This window comes from Toxotes jaculatrix, chromosome 2 (genome assembly GCF_017976425.1).
Source record: "Toxotes jaculatrix isolate fToxJac2 chromosome 2, fToxJac2.pri, whole genome shotgun sequence".
NCBI classification, from domain to species: Eukaryota; Metazoa; Chordata; class Actinopteri; family Toxotidae; genus Toxotes; species Toxotes jaculatrix.
Genome location: NC_054395.1, coordinates 28,295,502 through 28,311,821, shown reverse-complemented (window position 1 = coordinate 28,311,821; position 16,320 = coordinate 28,295,502). Strand labels below are relative to the sequence as shown.

The 16,320-nt window shown below is 41.9% G+C and overlaps 3 protein-coding genes and 1 long non-coding RNA gene across 6 annotated transcripts; 2 read left to right on the top strand and 2 right to left on the bottom strand.

Annotated features, from left to right (window-relative positions):
• The first annotated feature begins 1,452 nt into the window (after window positions 1-1,452).
• LOC121192975 lies at window positions 1,453-4,197 on the top strand. 2 transcript variants are annotated; one of them, XM_041055062.1, is made up of 5 exons: window positions 1,453-1,545; window positions 2,325-2,672; window positions 3,378-3,428; window positions 3,639-3,731; window positions 3,817-4,197. In XM_041055062.1, exons 1-5 carry the CDS (start codon window positions 1,506-1,508, stop codon window positions 3,906-3,908), a joined length of 624 nt encoding a protein of 207 aa, XP_040910996.1. In that variant the 5' UTR covers window positions 1,453-1,505; the 3' UTR covers window positions 3,909-4,197. The 2 variants fall into 2 exon arrangements, with proteins under 2 accessions (XP_040910996.1, XP_040910987.1); XM_041055053.1 differs by having other exon boundaries at window positions 3,378-3,455.
• A 372-nt stretch (window positions 4,198-4,569) lies between these two features.
• On the top strand, window positions 4,570-5,957 carry LOC121192962. 2 transcript variants are annotated; one of them, XM_041055033.1, is made up of 4 exons: window positions 4,570-4,919; window positions 5,056-5,083; window positions 5,202-5,216; window positions 5,338-5,957. In XM_041055033.1, exons 1-4 carry the CDS (start codon window positions 4,632-4,634, stop codon window positions 5,829-5,831), a joined length of 825 nt encoding a protein of 274 aa, XP_040910967.1. In that variant the 5' UTR covers window positions 4,570-4,631; the 3' UTR covers window positions 5,832-5,957. The 2 variants fall into 2 exon arrangements, with proteins under 2 accessions (XP_040910967.1, XP_040910975.1); XM_041055041.1 differs by having other exon boundaries at window positions 4,779-4,919; window positions 4,994-5,083.
• Window positions 5,958-7,684: 1,727 nt separating this feature from the next.
• hsd17b10 (hydroxysteroid (17-beta) dehydrogenase 10) lies at window positions 7,685-11,932 on the bottom strand. Its single transcript, XM_041046256.1, has 6 exons — window positions 11,857-11,932; window positions 10,313-10,477; window positions 9,181-9,345; window positions 8,968-9,096; window positions 8,750-8,858; window positions 7,685-8,207 (listed from the first exon to the last, which is right to left on the bottom strand). Exons 1-6 carry the CDS (start codon window positions 11,878-11,880, stop codon window positions 8,017-8,019), a joined length of 783 nt encoding a protein of 260 aa, XP_040902190.1. The 5' UTR covers window positions 11,881-11,932; the 3' UTR covers window positions 7,685-8,016.
• Window positions 11,933-13,985: 2,053 nt separating this feature from the next.
• Window positions 13,986-15,098, bottom strand: LOC121200939. The gene is made up of 2 exons (XR_005896573.1): window positions 15,018-15,098; window positions 13,986-14,520 (listed from the first exon to the last, which is right to left on the bottom strand). It is a non-coding gene; the product is annotated as an uncharacterized LOC121200939 (long non-coding RNA).
• Between the last annotated feature and the right edge of the window lie 1,222 nt (window positions 15,099-16,320).

The following is a 16,320-nucleotide window of genomic DNA, read 5'->3' as shown; positions in this document are numbered from 1 at the left end:
CTCTGGTTCACATCTTTGTTTTTAAGTCTTCATCCATCACTTTCTCCCACTGCGTCTTGATTTTGTGCCAAAGTAAATGATTTTGTTTCCATTTTGCTTATTGATTGTTTCCTTATGAAAAACCGTACCTGCATTTTGAAGATGTGCATTTTGATTTCCTCTGAAGAGTGGTCACCTGTTGGCTTTGTCACTCTGAACCTCCAGGACTTATCATGTCTTGAAATGTGAAGAAGCTTGTTCCACAACCTCACAGCTTCATCCTGGATTCTGTCTAACCTTTACATGGACGTACATGCAGCTGATCCAAATACACTACAGGCACAGGACTGATCAAAGCTGTCAAACATCTCATAACATCCTCCTGCTTTTTTTTTTACATTTATCCGGTATTTTATTTAGAAACTGTGAGACCCTCTCATCCACATATATTCCTTGGAATTTGATAGTTTTAATTTTTCCTTTATCTTTCACAATAAAGTCTTAAACAAACATCTTTTCCTGCTTTTTTTTCTGATTTTAAACCTAAACTCCCACATCAGTCACAGCGTGGTTTACACTGGTTCTCTTTCATTTTGAAGGAACTGTAATCCCCCTTTTTTAAAATCATCATTATTCTCAATGGTAAGTTATTATTCTCAAGGAACTTTTTCAAAACAAATATTGCAAGTAAAAAACACCTTGTGTATAAAACTCGTGTATAAAATTGAGCAGGCAGGCGGCTGGCAGAAACTGAAACTGAAACAGGAAAGAAATTCTGCAGCTGCTCCACATGAGGAACAGCAGAGAAACAATATGAGAAGGAGAATCCGGGACCAAACTGATAACTCAGGCACTAAAGATGCAAAGAAAGCGACTGCATGCAAAGTCACTGTGGTTTTATTATTGTTTGATTTGAGTTTTTAAAATCATCATGGCCAATGATATTTTCTACAGTCACAGAAACAACATGTCTCAGAGGGTGTGTGAGACAGAAACATGTGGCGTCAAGGATCGACTCAACTTAGCCCTTTAAACCCATAGATTTAAAGTTTAAAGTTTGATAAATATTGGCTCAGCTCTATAAGGTTGTCTATAAATAAAACTGAACTGCCCACATCTTTCTGCTGTAGCACCACAATAAGGAAGCGCCTGACTGTGGAAGAGGCACCTGATGTCGGTGTGATCTCTTTTTAGATGGTGGCCTGATCAAGTTTCCAGTGACAGCCTGTGAAATGCTGCTGAAGAAGACTTTGCTGTTAACGTTCATCAGATGAATTAAAAAAAAACTAAAGAACGTGTGTGTGTGTGTGTGGGGGGGGGGTTCACATGACGAAGCTTACCCCTCATCATCATCATCATTATACTGTGGCTACAAAAGGAGCTATAAAGGGTTTAAACCGCAGAGGGGAAGGGAGGAATGAAACCGAGCAGCGTCAACTTCCTGGCTGATCAGACTGACAGAGACCGGACAGACTGAAGTGACAGAGGCAGTTTGATGATCGTTCTCCATCAGGATCAAATTCAGAATGAACATCCACCGTGTTCTGTCCTTCTGCGTCTTCTCAGGTGAGAACTGATTTACCTGACTGTCTCTGCAGACGTGTTGATCGCAGCTGTTTGGGTATCTGATTGTTCTCTGGTGGATTCCCGTGGTAGAAAAGTTGTTAAATACAGTTTCGAGGCGCCAGCACTTTGTATTAGTTCTTTCCTGTGATACAACTTCACACCTCTGCTCCTCTGTGTTTCAGAGAGAAACACTTTTTACTCCACTGTTTGTCACCTACAGTGCTGATTAGGAGTTTACATAAAAATTAATGATCAAATAATAAAATGTGGTTCACTGTTACAGAGTAAATTACCCAGCAGTACACAGTGTGGTTCACATTTGAGACCAACTACAACAATAAAATGCTACTTAAACATTATTGCACTGGTAATAATCCAATAATATAATATTTAATAACATAACCATCACAGGGTGTGTTTGTCTGCAGAACAGATCATTTTACTTTGAGCACATTCTGCTGATTATACGTATGAACTTTTACTTAAGTAAGATTTTCAGTGCAGGCTTTTCCCAGTTGCACCAACAGTGTTTCTGTTATATAATGTTCTTTTATTGTTCATCACGAACTAATTGATTAAAAAAACAAAAACTAAAAAGTCGCACAAAAACAAATGTTTTTACTGTAAAAGCTCAGGACTGCCTCTGAATAAAAAGAGGCACTGAAACAAGTAGAACCACTGCTACAACAGAAACTCACCTACAGTCAGTGTTGTACTCTAAGTATACAATACAGGAAGCACTGATCATCATTATCATTATCCACCCTCCGTCTTTCCAGCAGCGCTCTGGGATGGAAACACTGGGCTCGTCAGTGCAAACATATTCATCAGTACTGAGGGCGGAAGTGTCACAGCCACCTGCCCCTTCACCCTCTCTGGAAGAAGAAAGTTCCTCTGTAAGGACGAATGTAAAGAAAAAGACATTCTCATCGAAACTAAGGGCAGCGCAGCTCACAGGGGCAGGTACAGCATCAAATACAAAGACGGGTCGTTCCCGGTGTCCTCTCCCTCTCTGTTTGTGAGCATCACACAGCTGACCAAGTCTGACTCAGGACGGTACAGGTGTGGTTTGGAAAGACCTTACCTGCCTGATTCATACTGGGAGTTTGAGGTCAGAGTCACAGACGGTGAGTTTTATTCTGTTCAGTCCAGCTTTGTGACTTTTATCAAAATATTGAAGCTTGATTAATGATTTTTATAGTTCTGCTCTGAGCACTCTTGGTTTTAAAAACTCAAAAAGTGAACACGAGACATAATGTGTTTGCATTTTAGCCACGTTAGCACAGCTAGCAGCACAGTGGTCCAGACTGAAACAACAACTATTTGATGGATTTCAAATGAAATTTAGCACAAAAATTTGTGGTCCTCTGAGGATGAATCCTGCAGACTTTGGTGATCACCTGGCTTTTTCTCTGGCGCCACAAGCAGGTCAACCAAAAAGGTCAGTTTGGTTTGTGGCCAAATCTCTGCAAAATTTCCGTCAGCCTCAGTTGTATTTGGTGGTTACAGCCAATGAACAAATGTTAGCATGCTAACAGCGTAAACTAAGAAATAAACAGTGAACACAGGTGGTTCGAACACACAGTAATCAGTGGTGGATGTTACCAAGAGGCTGCAAAGCCAGGCTAGCTGTGTCTCCTTTCATTTCCCTTTTTTATTTTTTTCCTTTTGGTGACGAAAATCTCTATAAAGTCTTCACACGTGTCTGACGGCTCATTTAAATTAACAGACATTTAATTTGACCAAATGTGACCCACGAGACGTAAATGGATCATTACAACGTGTGAATGTGGTTGTCACTGATTTTCACTGATTGCTTTCGCTGTTCACAGCTCCGGAGACTGTGAAGCAGCCTGAACAGCAGCAGGCAGAGGAAACAACAGGTGCAGCTGCAGTTCACATGGTCAAAGGTTCAAACAGACAGAGCTGAAACTCTGCCAGTGTCCGTCCATTTTAATCTGAACAAAATATTAAAAATATTATATCTGAATCTTTAAAACAAGTTTGCATGATGTAGAACAGATTAATTGATGCAAACATCTGTGGAAGATGTAGAACTTTTCTTTTTCTTTTTTTTGAAATCTCTCGTCCAGGTTACGTCCTCCCTGTGGTTCTATGCGTCTCTGTGCTGCTTTCTGCCGCTGTGCTGCTCCTCTACCAGTGGAAGATGAGGAGAGACCCTGCCGGTGAGTCACCCTCTAACCTCTGCTCACCTAATATTCAATCAAATGCAAGAAAGAAGCATGATTTTTTGTGCTTTGTGCTCCACAGGACCGAACACCAGGGGGCAGGCACATGACAGAAACATGGAGGTGACTTTCTTTAGAAGGTTAACTGAGTCTGGATTCTTCAGATCACTGTAATTCTTGTGTTGTGCCATTATTCCCTGTCGCCAATAAGTTTTATTTTTAGACAGTTGCAGTTTGCCTCCAAAGAGAAACATGCTCCAGTCTCCAGCTGTTAGTGATCACATATACTGTAACCTTTGTCTTTTATTTTTATAATATGTGCTCTTGGTGATTATCTTATCTTTTCCTTCATTGTGCATTGCAAAACTATACTTTGAACCCATCTCACTATAATATTTTTTTAATGTAATTTCCTAAGTAATGATAAAACAATATGTATTTGACATTTTAAATATTCTGTATGTTTACAAACCTGTCTGTCATTTGTCAGTTTTACATTTCTTGTAAGTTTTTGCCATAAGTTTACTCCCTCTTGAATAAACCATCTATTTGTACTTCTAACTACAAGAATGTTAAATGTATGTTTTGAAATGGTTGTTTAATCGAGACATTGTTTGACACGCTTAATTATAAAAAGACAATTTTAGTTTTATCCTCTGGGCTTAAATAAATCTGTGTGGGGAACTGGACACATACATCAGTACCAGAAAACACACACACACACACACACACACACACAAGGCTCACCGTAAAACACTCAACTCCCGAGAAGTTCTTACTTTCACTTTCCGTTTACTGTAACTGAGGGGAGTTTCAGAACCTGGAACCCTCTTGCTGTGAGGCAACAGTGTGTGAGCCCACAGAGGACAGAATAAGGACAAACAGGACAAACTTAAAATGGAGCCACAAGCCAGACTGCGTTCCAGCAGAAAAGACAGACAGTGCTGGACTGGAGAAACTAGACTGTCATCAGAGACAGTCCATCCAGAGGACACTGAACAGGAGCATGCAGTTAGCATAACAACGTCCATACGGACATACAGAGGAAATTCCATCCCAGTGACTCATACACAGACTCACCCTTTGCATCCTGGGACTTGTGCTCCCCTCAGTCCGAGCAGCCCAGCAGCGACACTGAGCACACAAAGGATATCACATCGCTTACAAACCGAACAACTTCACCAGGTAAGAAATCAAGTCGTGAGTTGTTCTGCACACAGTAATCCGTGCATACTTCATGATGTGATGACATTTTGCAGTTCCCCTGGAGGCAGTTCCCACAGCAAAACTTTTCTGGTGACATTTCGTCTTTTTGTCTCAGAGTGAACAGCCGGTCCTGAGGATGCCAGGTAGGGAAAGAGGTTTACAGAGATACAACACGCACTGTAAAAAGTCAATGCCATTCGCTAACAGAGACTTTTACGGATGTTCAAAGTAAAAAATAAACTTTTCTTTTATCTCTTTCAGACACCGTTGCTGAGGGTAAGTGACTTACTTCTTAAACAGTTTTGTCTTTTTTTGTTCTTGTCAGTCAAACATCATTTTGACTCCTGTGATGTTTGTCGCATTTCAAGACTGAGATGAAATGCGTCTTTACTTGCAGCCCATGCAGTTTTGAGAGGAGGCTGCGATGTTTCCGTCGGCGTATCTGGCGCACTGGAGATGATCGACACCTTTGACCGGCCCGGAAATGCTTTTGCTGTTGGTGCATATGCAGGTGCCGACTCATTTGCAAATGGATTTGAGGACAAACCTGGGAAACGTATTCCCAAGGCAGGACTCTACGCTGCAGCAGGAGTGGGCTACGCTCGAGCTGAGTGGAGTGTTTTTGATGCTGAGGCCAAAGGGCCCAACGCCAGTGCAGGAGTTGGAGTCTCTGCTGCGTCTCTCAGTGCCAGAGCCTTTGCCAGAGCAGAAGTGGCCAGTGCTTCAGCCTCTGCTGGTCCTGTGAAGGCTACAGTCGGTCTAGCAGTAGACACCGGTGTTGGTGTCGGAGCGACAGGTTTAGAGGCTAAGGTGCTGGGAACTGGCTTCACCATCGGCCCTCGAATAAGCTTTTCTCTGTTAGGCAATGGGATTGAAATAGATTTGTTTTAGACTTCGTTTTTCTCTCTCTTGTTTTGTGCCTTTCTCTCCAACAGTCAAACCTCTGTTGCACCCAGTGATATGTGCAGCCTTTTTATATCAAAGCTGTTGTGACATTAAAAAAATGTGCAACTCTGACATTGATTTCTTGTCTTGATTATACAGTTGCAAGAAAAAATATGTGAACCCTTTGGGATTATGTGGAGTTTTGCATGAATTGGTCATAAAATGTGCTCTGAACTTCATCTAAGTCACAACAATAGAAAAAGTCTGCTTAAAATAATACTACACAAACATTATATGTTTTTATTGAACATAACATGTAAACATTCACAGTGCAGGGTGGAAAAAGTATGTGAACCCCCAGCCTAATGACTTCTCCAAGAGCTAATTGGAGCCAGGAGTGAGCCAACCTTGAGTCCAATCAGTGAGATGATATTGGATGTGTTGCTGAAAGCTGTCCTGCCCTTTACAAACACACACCAGATTTGGGTTTACTGGTTTCATGAAGCACTGCCTGATGTGAACCATGCCTCGCAGAAAAGAGCTCTCGGAAGACCTACAATCAAGAATTGTTGACTTGCATGAAGCTTGAAAGGGTTACAAAAGTATCTCCAAAAGCCTTGGTGTTCATGTGTCCATGGTAAGACAGACTACAAACGGAGAAAGTTCAGCACTTGCTACTCTCCCTAGGCGTGGTCATCCTGTAAAGATGACTGCAAGAGCACAGCGCAGAATGTTTAATGAGGTAAAGAAGAATCCTGGAGTGTTGACACATCTACAATAAGGAAAACATTAAACAGGAATGGAGTACATGGGAGGACACCACGGAGGAAGCCATTGCTGTCCAAAAAAAATATTGCAGCACGTTTGAAGTTTGCAAAAGAGCACCTGGATGTTTCACAGCACTACTGGCAAAATATTCTGTGGACAGATGAAACCAAAATTGAGTTGTTTGGAAAAAACACACAACCCTATGTGTGGAGAAAAAAGGGCACAGCACACCAACATCAAAACCTCATCCCCACTGTAAAACATGGCGGAGGGAGCATCATGGTTTGGGGCTGCTTTGCTGCCTCAGGGCCTGGCCGAAATTTTGTAATTTAAATAAAAAAACGTAAGACCATCTGTCCGCCAACAGAAGCTCCGCAGAGGATGGGTGATGCAACAGGACAATGACCCAAAGCATAAAAGTAATTCAACAAAGGAATGGCTTCAACAGAACAAAATACGCCTTCTGTGGCCCAGTCAGAGTCCTGACCTCAACCCAACTGAAGTGCTGTGGCATGACCTTAAGAGAGCGATTCACACCAGACATCCCAAGAATATGGCTACACTGAAACAGTTTTGTGAAGAGGAGTGGTCCAAAATTACTCCAGATCGTTGTGCAGGTCTGATCTGCAACTACAGGAAACGTTTGGTTGAGGTTATTGCTGCCAAAGGAGGGTCAACCAGTTATTAAGTCCAAAGGTTCACATGCTTTTTCCACCCTGCACTGTGAATGTTTACATATTATGTTCATTAAAAACATATAATGTTTGTGTAGTATTATTTTAAGCAGACTGTGTTTTTCTATTGTTGTGACTTAGATGAAGTTCAGAGCACATTTTATGACCAATTCATGCAAAACTCCACATAATCCCAAAGGGTTCACATACTTTTTCTTGCAACTGTATATGTTTCTTCTCTGCAGACTATAAATTGTGACTCTGTTAGTCATACAACACAATGAGACTTTGAGACATAACTGGGTGAAGGCAAACTCAGTTTTTTCCATAATCTAACTTGTGCAATTAGGATCATTTTAAAGAAGCTGTACACAAATAAAAATTCTACATTAAGGCTTTTTAAGAAAAAAAATCTTCTTGGAGCAGATAATCAAACCGGTCGGAGGTTTTATTATAATCTGGATCAGTTTACAAAACAACCGAAGTGGAGTTAATAAAGTACTGCACTGCTCTGAATGATGTGCAGTCTCATTTTCACACATTGTCACGGTCTCACACACTAAATGGTGTTTGTGATCCCCAACAGTTTATAGTTACTGTCTGCAGCTGTCTACAACATAATTACACCAGGCAGACACACACACACACACGCACATTCAGACACACACAAATTTTCTCTTTGTTGGAGGCAGCTGAAGATCAGTGCCCTTTGTTAACGTGGTCACACAGACACACACACACAGTCTGTCTCAGGGCTGCATGCGAATGGCTCCGTCCAGTCTAATGACCTCTCCATTAATCATGGGGTTCTCAGCCAGTGATGTCACCAGGTGGGCAAACTCAGCGGGGTCTCCCAGGCGTGAGGGGAAGGGCACCTGGCGGGCAAGAAAGGAGCGCACCTTTTCTGGAAGACCAGCCAGGAGAGGAGTGGAGAAGAGACCTGGAGCGAGAAGGAACGAAATGTCAGGATTAAATCAGACGTGGTTTCTACAGCGTTCACCAGGTTAAATTCAAGACTTTATTAGGCCTTTTTAATACCAAGCAGAAATCAATTTAACACCTGTTTCATGGCTACACTGGTCAGAAATAACATGACCTAGAAACAGATAAGTGGCAGAAAACTGATGATGGATTTTTGTTAAAATCTTCAAACTCTCAAAAAAGGGCAGAAGTGTGAGGCATTCAGGTGAAACTAACCGTAATCTTAGATCAAGCATTACCGCAAAGGTAAGACCTAAACCTTACCTCTGTTTAATCTGTACAAAAACTAAACTGTGAAAATGTATGTGACAATAAAAATACAGAATATCACCAGTCTCACCTTTTAATTATGAACAGAAAAGGTAACAAGCATGTTTATGTAACACATTTACAAATGAAAGGCGAAGGCCTGTTTCTTCTACCGGGACAGGGTTATTGTTTGTGGGGGCGGTTGTATCTGTATATTTGTGTACATGTATGTATGTATATATGTGCACTAGCCAGGTGCGATGGTGATGACTCTGATGCCAATGGGTGCCAGGTCTCGTGCGATGGGGAGGGTCATTCCGACGATGCCGCCTTTAGAAGCTGAATAAGCTGCTTGGCCGACCTACGGAGAGAGAGAGAGAGAGAGAGAGAGAGAGAGAGAGAGAGATTCAAAATAAATAAATAAATAAACACTTTGTTATTTTCTAATGTTTGCGTGTGTTTTAAATGACCTGTCCGTCAAAGGCTGCCACACTGGCCGTGTTAATGATGCAGCCTCTGTGTCCATCTGCGTCAGGCTCGTTCTTCCCCATCTCACCCACAGCAAGGCGAATCACATTAAAGGTTCCTGCAATATTCACCTGCAGGGAAAAAAAAAACACAAAGAAAAGTCACACATGACCGTGTGATGAGCTGTGACTGGCGTTTCTTTTTGCCCGTCGTACATTGATAACACGCTGGAAGTCCTCCAGGCTGTGAGGAAGCTCCTTTTTAAAGTTGTAGGTTTTGACAGCCACAGCGATGCCGGCACAGTTAACCGCCAGGTCCAGCTTCCCAAACTTCTCTCTGGCCAGGGACACAGCCGACTGCACGTCGGCCTCCGACGTCACCTGGGAAACAACAAGGCCTCTTTTAGTCCGAGGATGGTTTTAGACATCACATCAACATGTGTCCTGAGAGATGGGATGGATATCAACAAGAATACATGAGTTAATGTTCTAAGAACGTACTAAAGATACCACCTCTGGGTGCATGCAGGTAGGGAACTGAGACAGATCTGGCATAAATAATAAATAATGGACAGGAGCAGACCTTGAGGGTCAACATGAACCATGTGCATTCAGCTGTGACACTGGATAATGTGAGGGTGTCATCTACTGAGCAGAGAGGATATTACACCTCCAGATACAGCTGCTGTGAACACGACGTTGACATATCACCTTATAATGTTTATGTGGTAAATTTGTTAGCATGTAGCAGTTGCTTATTCACACATCCAGCTGTTGTGGAGCAACATTATCTTTCATGTGGAGTCATGTGTCTGGTCACCTGATTAGTGCAAGTCCAATAATCACTTCCTTATATTGGAACCCTGAGGGATAAATCTGGTCCTGTGGCTGCTAAATGCTCCACTATGTTCACCTGCTGTCTGCCTGTGGTTTGTCTGGCAGTGATTTGGTGTTTGGTGCTGGGCAGGTACCTGGGCACGATTCATCAGAGCTTTTGAAGCTTCCTGCTGCTAGAGATCACTCTGATTTCTGCAAATATTGGATCAGACTCTGTATCGGCAGATAAAGGACTCAGATAGGAGCCAGAAAACCTTTATCGAGACGTTCCTACAAACGAGCAGGTCCCGGTCCCAGTACCAGGGTCCCGGTATTGTACATGCTGGCTCACTGTCACACTCTCGTGGCTTTTAATGGGACACGTTAATAAAACAGTGCCATTGCTACTAAAGGACCTGACACAGGTTTCAATGCTTGCACATGCATCACATCTGCAGAAATATCCATACATGGTGATTTTGTATCAGCGTATGTGTCCAGACGTGCTGTGTCTGGTGGGCTTTGGACTCACGTCTGCAGGAGCGAAGGCACAGCGTTCTCCCAGACTGGCTGCCAAAGCCTGTCCTTCGGAGGAGGGCAGGTCCAGGATCACAGCAGATGCCCCGTTCTGCACCAGACGCTCCACAGTGGCCCGACCCAAACCAGACGCACCGCCCGTCACCAGGCCGACCATACCCTACTCAACGCGCACACATATGGACAACCAGGGGGGGTTAAAGGAAAGAGGAAACACAGGACATTATATTAACAAAAAAAAAGAAAGTAAAAACACAGGGGAAACATGGGTCACTGAGAAATACGGGTGAGAGATAAAAAAATGCTTTGGTTAATTAAAAATGTGTAGCAGAAAAAACTCACTTCATCATTGAGTGTTGAGACGGCTGAGAAACAAGGAATATTCTTACATGTACGTAGACCTGAATTGATTAATCATTTAGCTGATAAACAGAACGAGGCCTGTTCTTTCTCTTTGTTTTTTGTGATAGTAAAAGGTAGGTTTTAGAAAATTCTAACAGGCATTTTTTAAAATATATTTTTACTATGTTTCACATTTTATAGACCATTAAAAGATTAATGGAGAACATAAACATCAGATTAATCAACAGCTAAAATAATTGTAATTTACAGCCCCAGTTGTTCATAAGATGAGTTAAACATTCCTTTCATTGGAGCTGCTTTTTCAAATCTAAGAACCAGTGGAAACCCACATTCTGATCTGTGCACAGAAATGTGTGACATGGTGTTTTCACAACTGAGCACCACCACTTCAAACCGGCGAGAAGAAGAAGAAGACATAACAAAAAGTAAGCAAATGTCTTGTGTGGAACTGTAAACAAACCAACAAAAACATAAAAATCTAGCATTAAAATGGAACCCACGGCTCATAGTAAGAAGGTGAAGCTGTTAGCACCCTAAAGCAGCTTCCATTCATCGGTTCTGGGCTCAGACTGCACACTGCTGTCGGACACTGCAGCAATATAATCATATTAAATTCATAATAAATTCTTGTGGTGTAATTTTGCCCTGAGACGTGACAGACTACCCACTGGGCCCCGACCAATCACAACTTGCCGTCTTTCACAGCCTGCGTGATGTCATCAAGAAGCGCCAGGGAACAACACCGTAAAGAAACAACGGTGCGCCTTTTGTCTGTTCTATAGTCAGAACGCGGCATTTAAGTAAACGATTTCACAGAGGGCTATCTGAAAACCGGGATGAATTAAAAAAAAATAAAGCGATCACAGGGTCAGACCGAATGAAATTTAACTGACAAACTGCAACGTTTTCGTAATTCAAGTGGACTGACCCTTTAAATAAATAAATCTCGTCTCAAGTGTCAAACATGCAGCGGAGGGCGCTGTGAGGACCCATTGATTCCCAGCACGTTTGCTGAACTTCTGAACTACAAGGAAGGCAGCCGAGCGGGAGGAGCGCAGCGCGCGCGCATCACAACACAAACCCGTCTCATGTCTCACGCATCGTATTCTCTCGGCAGGTAACAGCTGTAGGTGCTGCGCTGCGCCGCGCGGACAGATTCAGTTTTTCTTTCCTCACCTTGACACACCGAATGTTCGCCATGTTGGTTCGGACAGACGGCCCTGACGTCACACCAAAGATCGTGTCCGTTCGACAGGAGCCACCCACTGTGGCTCCAACCCGATCGTTACTTAGCAACCAACAACATTAACGACGTTAATTTTTTTTTTAAAACGTATTTCAAAACTTATGCAAGATACATTTTTGCCCTTTTATAAGACTGTTAATTGACACAGATCAATAAAGACCCCCTCCAAAAAAAGAAAGAAATATCATGTGTGAAAATGCAGAAGCTGGAAAAAGCCGAATATTTGACACGTTCACTTGAAAAATAATGACTAAAATAATCATCAAAATAGTTAACAGCCAGTTAATTTTCTTTCTTGATTAATGTTTAAGTGTCACAGGGTGAAATTGTAAAAATGCTGTCAAGTCATGGTAAGATTCCGGAAGTACATTGTTTCCGAAAACGCAGTGAGTGTGAGAGCTCTGTCATTTTGCGTCTCTTCGGTGAAAGCATGGAAAAACGCACAAGTCCCGCCCCTTTCGCTCCAATCTGACCAATCGGTGCGAGATCTCGGGTAACGCCCGCTCTCGTTATAGGCCATTATCAGGATAAATATGAAGGATGTTGTCCAATCACAGCAGCTTTGCAGCTCACCAAGGTCAGTTCAGGCGACCAACTGATGCTTCAGGAGATTTAATTTCATTTTCAGTCAATTTTTGACGTTTAACCCTGTGAGACCTGAACTATGAAAGAATGGTCAGAAAATTCTAATTTTTCAAATATGAACTCTTTATTTGTCCCTTTGACAAAATGTAAAAAAAAAAAATTAAAAAAAAAAAATTCTAAGTATATTTTTTGTTTGTATCACACATGTCAAAACATTTAGAAAAGTGAGGAGTGTCTACCAGGAGTCAGTATACGAGCATAAGAGTTCATCTAAAAGGGTTAAATGCAAAGTTTATGCTTGATGGTGATGCAATGAGTCCCAGAAATGTGGGTATCATATATGATACGTACGGGCTCACAGGGTTAACGCAGGTTTAACTGTTACTAGACAACAGAGTTCTGGGAGCGTGTTTTGCTTACTGCTTGGAGGATGACAGAGATAGAGATATATCCTTTATTTTCATGTGTATGCAAAAATAAAACACTGGAAACATGAAATATCTGATCTTTCCACCATCAAATTAAGAATGTATTATCGTAGCAGATTAAAATAAAATATATCAAGAGTTTCAGATGGAGCAGGGAAATGAAAAGTAAAGGTGCAGTCAAGTATTATTTTCATTATCAGCTGATCAGTTTATTTTCAAAATGAACCAATTAATTTTTTGGTCCAACCAGCAGATAAAATATGTATGGTTTTGAAGAACTGCAAAGATTAGTCAATTAATCATCTGGTCAATCAACAGAAACTTGTCAACTATTTTGACAGTCGACAGTCAGTAATTTTCGTAAAACTGTTTTATATCATCATAAACTGAATATTGTTCCGGGGAACTGTGTGTGCCTTTTCACCATTTCAAACATTTTAATCAAGGGAATAATCAGAGGAATAGATAATAAAAATAATAGTATGGAAACACTTAATAACACAAGGAATTAATTCCTGACTCTTTTTCTGTTGATTGAAAATCAGTTGTTTGTCAACAACAATAACTTAACCAGAGGAAGCTGGCGTAAATCTTTGCTTTTTTCCCTTAAAAAATGACTGAAACTGTTAATTAATATTTTTCTGTCCATCAAAACATAATTAAGCTCAAATTAAAAAATAAAAATCAGCAAAGCACACTTTATTCTGAAAATCTTATTCATTACCAGCAGATTCAAGACCTGCAATATGGCCTGTCAAATAAACGAAGCACGTACATGTCTGAACACACTGCAGAGGCTGGAACACAGTGCATCACGCTGCCACATTGTGGAAGGCAGGAAGTTGTATAGTTGTATCTCCAAAACAGGGGTTGCAATATCCCACACCCCACAACAACACAACTTACTACCTCACCACAGCGCAGCTACAAACACATCTGCCCTGACACACCATGAAAACAGAACCTTAAGACATCTCCTGTAGATTTGTTGTCACTGTGCGAGGGCAGACTCAAAATTTGTTCCATCCTTCAGTAGTTTGTGTGTGTGCAACTGAGCTGCAGTAATATGTGTGTGTGTTTTTTTTTCTTTGTTTTTGCATGTTAGCAGCAGGGATATTGAAACTAACATGACAGGCATTGTCTTCTGACTGATGTCTGATTTGTCAACAGCAACACAGAATACAACCACTAAAACAAATGCAGTGTTCACCGCAGAGGCTACAGTCACTGTGGAAACAAGACGTGGACGTGTCCGGCAGTCTCTGTCATGCAGGTGATGGTTTGGACGCCGTGAGAAAGACAGTAGGCTGTATAGTTATCTCCCAGATCTGGTGTGATCCCAAAACTATACAAACTACTACCTCATCCCACAGCTCCCTCCCCCCACCGTTCTTCTCTGGAGTCCAAATCACTGACATCTTTACACTTATGAATTTAAAACCCTCGGCTATCTGTTCATCTGTCAGGGAGAGGAGTTAAAGAGCTGGAAAAAGAAGAGGCGAGCAGTCCCCTGAAAATGATGAAGCCTACTCCTCAGAGGTTCCCTGTCCTTGAGGAGGGTCTCCAGAGCCAAACCAGCACCTAGGGAACAAAAACCACATGTGATAAGGAGCAGGACATAATGGACTGACAAATACACAAACGCATATGTACCTAACTCACAAATATCGTTAAACCAATAACGTTTGCAGCTTGGATCCCACAGTAGGTGAGGCTAACGGGCTAACCTGGGCAGTACCTCAGACTATCGAGCTGGTTAACGTGAGGTCTTTTGGTTCATATCGATATTTATTAAATGAGACAGAACGAAAACCAGCTGCTGATGATGCACAGGGAGTTCATTTAGTATTCAAGCGCAGCCTGCAGCCGTGGAAGCCAGCTAAGCGGCTAGCTGACAGCTAGCTGGAATTGGCGGTTCTCGACCTCTCAGTCCGGCTTGTTGTCACATCCGCTGTCCCGGACACACTCACACAGACCCGCGGGGGTCTGTGTCCGCAACGGCCAGGGTCCCCCCCACCCTCACCCCCGTGCCCAACTCGCCGTCTGTGTGGGTGTCAAACCAAAGCAGCGGGGTTTACCTCATGCCTTCAGTTAGCCCAGGTAGCTCCGCTATCACCCTCGCCATCTTTCCTGGCGGAGCGGGTTTGTGGTCGCTGGCTGAGAGCTGGTGGTATGTCCAAGTATCTCGAGAGTTACGCGCCCACAACGAGACTTCAGCCGCAGCCACAGAGCAAACCTCAGACTTTATCATATGGACTGTAAGAAGAACTCAGACCCTTTACTAAAGTGTCAACACTACCGTGTAGTAATACTTCATTAGAAGTAAAGTTCAGTGTATCATAGTCTGATAACGCACCGTAAATAAATTTAAAAAAATTGTAATTAGTGGATTTATTAATGGCTAATACACAATTTACTAATGATTTATACATTAGTTATAAGCATGGACAGATGACAACAGACCCCTGAGTACAGACATGCAGAAGGCCGGACTCTCACCAATTATTCATTTGAACCTGAATTCAAATTGAAATTATTCATTTGAATTTAAATTCAAATGAATATTGGATTTTAAATCCTTTTAAATTCAGTGTTTCAGTTTCATTAGAAGTTGTTCGGTTTGTTATCAAATCAGAAATTATGGCATTTTTCTTGCTCTCATTACAGTACCGACGCCTCCAATGCAGCAAAAACCTTGTTGTTCATTCTGTCCTGAAGATTTAAAAACTAAAGCTAAAGTAAATCTAAAAATCACGACAATGGACACAACAGATACTTTTTTTACTAAAAGAATAAATTTTATTTCAGCACTGTAAGTCATTTCCCAACCAGTACAAACATGACTGCCATCTTTGTCTCTTTCTGAACCATTCCTCCCCTCCCTCTGTGAGATCAGACCACCAACAGCCAGACAAATTAAAAAAAAAACAAAAAAAACAAAAAGCTTTCTTTTTCTCATCTTTCCACAAACAGTCTGGTGCTTCCATAATGCTAACAATGATGACAAATTATACCAACCATAATTATAACAGCAATAATGATGTTGATAATATTTCTATAACAATAATATTATGGATAAATTTTAACCCTTTTTGCTGCACAGGTAGGTTTGGGTGGCCCTGGGTACTGAAGTACATGCACTGGTACACATGTTGCTGAGGGCGCGTTTGACCAACATGACAAGAAACGGCCTACAATAATCAACCTGAGCCTCTTACTGGGACTCAGCCATGGAGGGGAGGGATGAGGGGGTTATACTGGAGCTTGGGGAGCTGTCGAGGGGGGGAGTGGCAGTGTAGAGAGAGAGACAGACAGAATAGGGACCTTTATTCAAACTGGACAAAATGCTGTGAGAATCCTGCAAATAGATCAGAACAGGTA

Excerpts from the sequence above, each read along its gene's own strand:
- LOC121192975 (XM_041055053.1), top strand. The coding sequence starts at position 1,506 with ATGAACATCCACCGTGTTCTGTCCTTCTGCGTCTTCTCAG. Across the intron at positions 3,456-3,638 it reads TGCAGTTCACATGGTCAAAG|GTTACGTCCTCCCTGTGGTT; the intron begins GTTCAAACAGAC and ends TCTCTCGTCCAG. Across the intron at positions 3,732-3,816 it reads GATGAGGAGAGACCCTGCCG|GACCGAACACCAGGGGGCAG; the intron begins GTGAGTCACCCT and ends TGTGCTCCACAG.
- hsd17b10 (XM_041046256.1), bottom strand. The coding sequence starts at position 11,880 with ATGGCGAACATTCGGTGTGTCAAG. Across the intron at positions 9,346-10,312 it reads GTGCCTTCGCTCCTGCAGAC|GTGACGTCGGAGGCCGACGT; the intron begins GTGAGTCCAAAG and ends GTTGTTTCCCAG. Across the intron at positions 9,097-9,180 it reads ACTTCCAGCGTGTTATCAAT|GTGAATATTGCAGGAACCTT; the intron begins GTACGACGGGCA and ends TTTTCCCTGCAG.
- LOC121192962 (XM_041055033.1), top strand. The coding sequence starts at position 4,632 with ATGGAGCCACAAGCCAGACTGCGTTCCAGCAGAAAAGACAGACAGTGC. Across the intron at positions 4,920-5,055 it reads AAACCGAACAACTTCACCAG|AGTGAACAGCCGGTCCTGAG; the intron begins GTAAGAAATCAA and ends TTTTTGTCTCAG.